Here is a 9,022-nt window from a genome sequence, read left to right as displayed (position 1 = left end):
AATGTGATCATGAACAGAATATGACAGTGAGTATAAAACACACTCATCATCCAGATATATGAAAAAAAAATGTATTGATGAAATTCTACTTCAAAAAAGTCAGTCATCAATCGGAAAAATGAACAAAGAGGTAACAGTCTTCATTCATCCTGGTAAAATCAGATGTCAAATAAAAAAATTTTGGCACAAAACTTAGTCTGGATTTTCTAAAAAAAAAAAAAAAAGTATTGTGGGTGGTAGTTTTTATTGTAGTAATGAACAATCTTGGCTTCCTATAAACAGCATAGAGTCAACATAATAATTTATATTTAAAAAAATCCTATTCATATTTAACTGTGATTATAATAATCGGATGCATTACTTGAAACTAGTTAACTCAAATATTTTGCCTCAAAAATGCAATGTTTAAATGATTTTATTCTTGAAATGTGCCATGGCAGGATTTACATTTTTTGTTGTTGTTGTTGTTGTTGTTTTGCTAAATACAGCTCTTGCATGGAAGTTAATCAGCCAAAAAAGACAGTGAGATATGGTTAAAAGTTTAACAGTGATGCCAAGATTGAAAAGCAGTCCATTGTATGCATCTCTTGGTTCAAGGACTTAAACACATCGAGAGTCAGGAAACGGGCCGGTCGTATCTCTGCAGATCCATCCAACCCTGGACACCCGCTGTTCCAGCTCCTCCCCTCTGGTAGGCGCTACAGAGCACTGTGCGCCAAAACCACCAGGAACAAGGACAGCTTTTATCCGCAGGCCGTCGCTCTGTTAAACACTTAATATGACTGGACCTTTTTTCACTACACCCAACTCCATCAGCATCATTTGCACTACGTTTTGTAGTTGTTTTAGGTGTATATATTTCGTTCTTTCTTTCTTGGCTGTATATACGTCTATTTATGTTTTATATGTCTGTTTATGTCTGTCTGGTTGTTTTTTTTTGCACACTGAGAGCTCAATTTACAACCGGAGTCAAATTACTTGTATGTGTTAACATACCTGGCCAATAATGCTGATTCTGATTCTGATTCAGTGGTTTATGCCTCTTCCTACAGTATGCTGCTACTCTTAGATGATATGTTGATAATATTCCACTGACTAACTACTTTCCAACATCAGGTGCTGCTTCATACCGGGAGGCCACTGTGGGTTGGCCATCAGACTATGCATCAGTAGGCCAATGGACTGGAGCAAATCATAATAATAAGCTTTATTTATACAACACATTTCAAAAGAGGAGTTTTCCCCTCGTAGCTTATGTGGGAATTGTTGAATTGTTGGGTTTCTCTGTATAATGGGTTCTAAGTAATACGTTCTACTATAAGGACTTTCATGTGTTAAGTGCCATGAAATAACCTGTTGTGATTTGGCGCTGTATAAATAAAACTGAATTGAACTGAAAACAAAGTTACCCAAATTGCTTTACATGATTTTTACCAGAAAATCTAAGAATGTTATTCTTGTCTGTTGTTGGTTTACATGCTTTTGAAACCATAGCCATTTCAGCCAATAGTAGCTCTAATGGAAGCTTTTGTTGCAATGACAATGATATGAAATTACTTTACAAACAGACCTTTTAAAAGTGCGTACCTATCAACAGAGAAGCTGCAGCTCATATCTCTTTTACTTTAGGCTGTTTGATTTTCGCTAAATTGTCAAACAAACAAAGACACAAATAAAATGTTTGTGTTGTGAAGTTAGATTATTGACTTTGGCAATTTTGCAAACTGATGTGACACGTTGATCAGTACACGTTTACTCACCTGTAGTAAGGCAGCGGCTGATTAGATGAGGAAGTGTGAACTTATAGGTTTGTGTCATCATATTATAAATTTTCCAACAAGCCTCGGCTCAGTGAATGAACGACAAAGCAGGTCGGCTGGACACAGGAAACCAACTAGGCCTGAAATCAGAGTCTTCCTTTTGTTAATATTTCTCATTCCGTAGTCACAAAGCTCAGTCCATCAAAACGATTTTCTAAAGGCTGAAGGAATAGCCTGTAACAGTGAGAGTGACACAAGTAAAGCAAAATTAAATTAACTTTAAAGAAGTGTTTGTCTCCTCAGATTTCTGAAGGATGTTTCAGGTTACTGCTTATAGCCTACTATATGGGCCCTCTACGTAAGAAATCAAGACAGTCCACAACTATGTGGTCACTTGTCCAAACAGCTCAATCTTACAAGGGGGGCAGTGGGGGAACAATGGAAGCCTCTGAAGAATGAATATGCAAGGTGGACAACATGTATTATGTTGTGGCCTGCTTTATACTCTATATTCGTAGGCTAAAATTATCCAAGAAAGATACACTGATATTTCTTAAATGCTGACCACATTCAAAATAATTTTGTTGCATTATTTTTGATAAAATACATTGTATTATATGTGGCCTTTGTTTATATTATTAATTCTACAATTAGTTTAGTATCTTAAAGCATGATAACTATAGAAGAGTCAGCTTAAAGGAGCACAAACTTATCAATCGTTGTCAAACAAAGGCGGGTGCCAGGCGAAGGAGGGAGGGGCCTCCAAAAGCCCCAATTTAATCCAACTCTCTGTCTCTCTGCATATTTTGATAGTTACCAATTTGTTTAAAATTTGCACCATGAAATGCAAACAAACTGACAGGTCCTCAACCTCCATCGGTTGGCCCTGGTCTCTTCATGAGACAGAAAAGAATGGAAATAATTTGCTTCATCAAATTACTTACATTTTTTTCTGCATCCACTCTCCACTCAGAAAACCTCTGGCCAAGGATAAGTTACCTCATCATCTGTGATCAACAACGCTTTTCGTTATCAATATAGGTGATAATTATTTTTTTCTGCATTAACCAAATGACCATGCTCCCTCGGGCCGATATTAATTTTTGTTTTTGTTTTTGTTTTGTCTGATCAGCTGTCAACAATACAAAAAGAGTTTTTGACACAGAAAATGCTCAAAACATGATCATGTCCAGAAGTTGGAATTCATATTTTAACTCTGTTTAAGTAAACAATGTATATGTTTGTATTATCAAACTGCATACAAAGTGCATTGAAGACAAAAAAAAATATATATATAAAATGAACATTATCATGTGAGAGGCTGGAACAAATGTATTTTTGAATATAATAATGACTTGCTAATTCATTTCCTGTCAGCAGCTTGGTTTCTAGGTACCAGGGACAATAATAACACTTCCATAGCCTATGTAATGGAGGACAAATAGGGGCTTAACCGTAAATTTGGGGCAGAAATTCACTGGCCCCCAAGGAGGTTAAACTCACAATGAGTCACAGACAGAACAAAAATCATCAAGTGGAGGAAAGATAAATGAGGTCAATTAAGATGAGAAAAGCGTAAAACAAAAAGATAAATATATAATATTGAGCAAATACATAGAAATAAACATAGTTTTTGTGTGCAAAGATCAAAGCAATATGCAATATTTAATGAGATTCCAGTAAAATGTGCATCTGTGTGGCAGTAGCAGTGATTGGAACCAGTCATAGTATGAAGGAGCTGTGGGAGTTACTTCACGTCTATGGTAAAGGGACAAGTACTGAAAGAGCGGCCACAACGACCTGATCCCATTTCAGATAATATAATGTTTCTTTATGTTTTCATACAATCTATTCTCTGAAATCGTACATGTTACTGCTCTTATCATCTGTACATTTCCATCATTTTTTTCTGCATATGAGATGATGCCAATGAGCATCATCTTGAATGGAAGCTCTCTTTGCAATCTCAGAAGTGACCACCAGAGGAAGATATTATCTAACAGTGCCAGGTAATTTATTCTTTGAAAAGTCCTGCTTTTCATCAGTTAAATCCATACAAAGTGATGTAAAGAGGAACAAATATATATAATTAAATTAATATTACATTTAAAACAGGACCAGTTGTCCTCATACACTTCCACAGTTTTTCAAGGTACTTGGCAGGTTGGTTATTCAAGCGTTTTGCCTGTCTCTTCATGTAATCCCAGAACTTCTGTGGGGAGTGACCATCTACCATTTAACAAACCGGATGTATGTTTGGGCTCATTGACCTGCTGCAGAATGAATTTGGAATCAATCAGATGCCTGTGGTGAGGGATCTAAAGAAATACGTGCCTAAAGGTTTTACAGATTTGTATTTGATAAGAAAAGCCATAACTGTTCCCCCCTGACCATCCCTTGTTTTTGGGGGGAGCAGAATTTGTTATGGACAGGGCACGCTATGCCCCTTTGGATGGAAATAGCGTTTTTAAATGTAATATATTGAGGGAGCAATGGTTGCGAACTGTCACGGGAGTCATCCTACGATTAAATTTGCTCTTTCATTTATTACATAAAGCATAAAACCTACAGACATTTTGTTGGAAGTTCTGTAATTCAAAGAATCACTTTACAGAAAATGTTACATTGAAGTAGACTATTTCTCTCATTTGCACATACTGTATATATTTTGTCATTCCTGTCTTACAACATTAAATGTTTATTTAATTTAATTTGCTTATGAAACCTAAAAAAATAGTGCTACTTATGTACACCATACACGGCTGCACAATTTCTGAGTTACATAAGTTTCAAACAGATTGTGGTGTTGACCTCTGAATTTTTTTCCTTTTTTCATGTCAGCTGCTCATACTGTCCAGTGTAGGGTTAAATTTAAAAAAAGGCCAAAAGATTTATATTTTATAAAATATATAAAAAGTCTACATTGATCGACAACTTCAACACATCCATAGATTCATTCCTGGAGGTTTACAGCTCCAGGGTTCATATAAGGCCAAAGTATGGTCATTCACAAGTTTTGAAACAAATAAGTACAAAGGGGAAAAAAAAAAAACCTAACAATGAGCTCTGGAGTTGGTTTGTTGACCAATATGATGATAAATTACCCTCTGAGCCGCCTCAACTGCTTCACTGCTCCCAAAATCCTGCAGCGGCACACCGAGATTTGACTTTTACATCGTATCTGCAACATTTTGTTATTAATTACATGGTATTATATTGTTACACGTCTTGATTAAACAAAACAGTAGAGCTAAAATGAAAAATATCTTGGTAAAAACCACCTGTTGAATCCATATTTAAAGCATGCAATGTCTTAATATTGGTCTGATCAAATAAGTCATCACTCAAAAATATACATAGCCTATAAAAAAAAAAAGACATGTAGCAATGGAAAGCATCAGGTTTTTCAATCTTCTGAACGTTGCGTCCCCCTGTGTTGCACCAACGGCTCCAAATCCTGACCATCATCAGCGTAATGACTTATGAATTGGAAAGTCATTTGCAACCTAATGTCGGTCCTTTGAGCTCCTTATTTTCTTCCCTTTTGCATAAATCCATGCAGGACAAGTGCGGCTTTGCATGTAATTTTGGTTCAGCGAAGGCAGCAAGCAGACAAACCCCGAGAAGAGGTGGAGCTATTACGAGGTTCATAAAACGCAAAGTTTATTCCTCTACTCAGTGCCAAGGTGACGAGCTCCCCGCTTGACAAATACCTCCACCTACACGGCTCACTTACAGGGAAAGGGTATGAACACGGCTGGGTTCGGGAGTTTTTGGTCCAAAGTTTGCTCTCGGCTTCAGATTTCTCCAAACGGACCAACATCGGGACAAAAGTAGCGCGTAAAACCTCATCTAAAGACGCACAGATGCGCTGAGAACGCCGGCAACCTGTACTTGATGCTTTTCTATATCTAGAACCTGAGGATAACTTTGACCCACATTGATCTCCGGACTGTAATAGCGGTGCCACAGAGGGAATATGAGTTCTGGTTTGGGCAACTGAGGAAGTGATAATCGGTGTACGCTCTTGGTGTCAATTAAGGTGACCGCACAGCCAGATTATGCAGCATCCTTTGGACATGGGGGCGCATTACTATCCTCCCGAAGTTCATACTGACCACAGAACTCATCGCTACAGGAGTTTCATGATAGAAGAGATCCTGACTGATCACCCGGAGCACAAAGCGTCTGTTCCGGGCGGGGAACTGCTGAAATTCGGAGTACATGCTCTTCTGTCTGCCCGGCCTTTCCATAACCAACTGGGTAAGAGAAGCGCCCGAGGAGAAATTAATGATCAACAGAATGAGACTTGTTTCATGCTGGAAAATATAGGAAATGAAGACAATAGATACAGCGGGTCACTATTAGCCTATTGTTGATAATAGTTTAAAATAGGTTTGACACGTTTCATGCAAATATGGCAGAGGATAATTGAAAAATGTGGTTACTTCAAGATTAACACGTTTGTCATTTGCGGGGTTGCTTTTTTAGTAACTGCTAATAATTTGCAATATATTTCCAAAATTTCAGGCACAATTTTCGAGCACGTCTCAGTTCAAGAAAATAACTGTAACATGATCTGTATTGTAAACTAACAGAAACATATGATTTGATCGGATTAAGAAAAATACTTTTAACGATTTAAAATAAGGTTAAATAAATACGGTATCTAAATATTTCTTAATCCGTCTGTAAAATGTGGATTATCTGGTGGGTTTCTGGATAACCAGTTCCCTCGGCAGTCATTGCTGCTACATTCTGATTCTACTCCAATGTTGGAAATAACAACAATAAAATATTCTGCTATATATATATATATATGCTGTAGGCATACAGCGAAGAAGTAACCAAGCCCGTTAATTCAGAGCGAGATAAAAAAGAAAAAAGAAGAAAAAAGAAGAAAAAAAAAAGATCAGTCATCATTAGGCTCTCCTAAAGAGTTTGAATTACTTTTAACATCTATAATCTGTAACTCCTGGAAATGTACAGCACAGGCTCTGATTTGTTTATGGAGACTCAAAGCAGGTGACTTTAGTCCAAACTGTGACCTCTGTTTGACGCAACTATGTATCCCTGACGTGATTTTGAAAATTGGATGATAAATATAGATACAAATAGAACTAACATATCTAAATAATAATAATAGCACGATAAATGCAGATGTCTTTTCAGGCCCATAGAGTTTCTATATATAGGCTATGGTAAGAACTGAATTTATGACTATCATACATTTCCCCCCTCGGAACAACGATCTGAAATCTGCCCAGACATGTCTGTATTATTAGATAGATATTCCGAGATGTGCAAACATGCGGTGAAAAAAACAGTCCAGAATGACTTTTTATTTGATGGGAGCGTAGTTATTGACCCCTTAGACCCGGCAGCCTGTGGGTCGTTTCTAAAAGCTAAAAACAGAGACCACAACAAACTTTTCGAGATGAAACCCACTCTCTTTGTGCCTTTGTTTCTTTTTCGGCACCTCAACAGTGCTTAAAGCGGACCAGACGAGCCTCCTTAAATTCCCCATGCCCCCGCTGTCCTGCTCGCTGGGCTCGCTCGGCTCCCCGCTTCTGTCCGCGGCACCGGGCCTGCAAATCGGGACGGCGTCTCACCACCTGCCGCTGGACCTGCACCTCCGCGGGAAGCTGGAGCACGGAGCCGACCTCGGCAGCAAAACCAAAAAGGGCCGTCGGAGCCGCACCGTGTTCACCGAGCTGCAGCTCATGGGCCTGGAGAAACGCTTCGAGAAGCAGAAGTACCTTTCTACACCTGATAGGTGGGTTTGTAGCGTGTTCAAAGGAAGGCAAGCAGGATTCGGTCACCACCTGCACCCTCGCAAAACTCTATTTAGATTTATTCGGTTCAATTGTACTTGTCCAGTGTAACCTGCAGCTATTTCCAAATACCAGTCTAAATTGTTCCGAACCTTGCCTGTACTGGTATTATAGGCATACTATTAGGCACTTGTGTTGGTCTGTAACACTAACCCCGTAACCCTAAAATGACTGGAATCAGCTCATAAAATACTCGCTATGTGCAGTCTTTAAATGTCTGCTAAAAGCTACGAGTTAATAGAAAAAAAAAATAAAGCGACCTCGGGGATTTCAGGTGGCACAACATTACATTTGATTAGTGGGTTTTAGCAGAGTAAAAATTGTAACAAGTAGCAATAAATCCCTTCTTTAAAGTACTAGAATCATTTCCGATAGAGAAATAAAAGTCTAAATTGGGTTTTTGTTGGCAAAACTGATGTGGTCTTGAATTTGAATGTGGAAATGTTTAATTTTAATGATGCATTTGTTTTTTACAGAATAGATCTGGCGGAGTCTTTGGGTCTCAGTCAGCTGCAAGTGAAAACATGGTACCAGAACAGAAGGATGAAATGGAAGAAAATTGTAAGTCTGAGAATGATGATGATGATGATGATGATGATGATGATAATGATAATGCTATAGCCAGTTTTATATGGAGGGTTAATGCGACGCAATAAACGACGTACATAGACGTACAATCAACAGGAGTTACTTCTACCTCAATTATTTTAAGAGAAACTGATTGGAAATGTTGTTCAGTGGAATTAATTCGCGCCTTCTTTCTGCATTCCCACAGAAGTGACCTTTTTGGGAAATTATATGAAATATATGCTTAAAAGAAGTATTTTTGGCCTATATTGCATTGATTATGAAAAAAAAAAAACAATATAGACAATGTTTGCATTTTGGTGGCTATTGTCATCGCCACGTGTTGAATTATCATAGGCTGTATTTGAACCCTAACCCGACTTACTCGCTCGCACTGGACCTACAGGTGTTGCAGGGAGGAGGCCTGGAGTCCCCGACCAAACCAAAAGGCCGCCCAAAAAAGAACTCCATCCCAAGCAGCGAGCAGCTCTCCGAGCAGGAAAGATCTGCGGCAGAGGCCGACCATCAGTCCGAAGGCTCGGGCTCCAACTTGGAGAGCACTCAAGAGGAGTGACCTCTCCGCAGCCCGCACGCATTCTGGGACTCGGCGCGCAGACCCTCTGGGACGCTCGGTGTTGCGCGCAGAAAGACGCTTGCTGGACTGTCTCGTGCAGTCGCGCGCGACCCCACGGTTCCCCGCGGACACCAAACTTCACACGGCGACATCCTCTAACAGCCACGTGTTGTTATCGCAACCCATGCATTCCCCTCATGATGAATTTGCTGCAGTTGAGGAGGGAACTCAAACCTTTGCAGTAGGTCTACCCTTCATATTAAGGATCTTCTGTTTTGCATTCATTT

The 9,022-nt window shown here is 39.0% G+C and overlaps 1 protein-coding gene across 1 annotated transcript; it reads left to right on the top strand.

Annotated features, from left to right (window-relative positions):
* Positions 1-5,821: 5,821 nt before the first annotated feature.
* Positions 5,822-8,735, top strand: barx1 (BARX homeobox 1). The gene is made up of 5 exons (XM_069703163.1): positions 5,822-6,023; positions 6,115-6,117; positions 7,248-7,536; positions 8,071-8,155; positions 8,568-8,735. The coding sequence occupies exons 1-5, from the start codon at positions 5,822-5,824 to the stop codon at positions 8,733-8,735; spliced, it is 747 nt and encodes a 248-aa protein (XP_069559264.1).
* The last annotated feature ends 287 nt before the right edge of the window (positions 8,736-9,022 follow it).

The sequence above is a fragment of the Brachyistius frenatus genome, unplaced genomic scaffold (genome assembly GCF_029030835.1).
Source record: "Brachyistius frenatus isolate BFR_SWC_R1_liver_20210118 unplaced genomic scaffold, ASM2903083v1 Contig_45, whole genome shotgun sequence".
Classification (NCBI taxonomy): domain Eukaryota; kingdom Metazoa; phylum Chordata; class Actinopteri; family Embiotocidae; genus Brachyistius; species Brachyistius frenatus.
The sequence above is the reverse complement of the archived record's forward strand: the minus strand, read 5'-3'. Positions and strand labels throughout refer to the sequence as shown.

What these genes read in the sequence shown, in the direction of transcription:
- barx1 (XM_069703163.1), top strand. Translation starts at nt 5,822, where the DNA reads ATGCAGCATCCTTTGGACATGGGGGCGCATTACTATCCTCCCGAAGTT. An exon ending in TACCTTTCTACACCTGATAG is followed by an intron (nt 7,537 to 8,070) that starts GTGGGTTTGTAG and finishes TGTTTTTTACAG; the next exon opens with AATAGATCTGGCGGAGTCTT. An exon ending in GGATGAAATGGAAGAAAATT is followed by an intron (nt 8,156 to 8,567) that starts GTAAGTCTGAGA and finishes CTGGACCTACAG; the next exon opens with GTGTTGCAGGGAGGAGGCCT.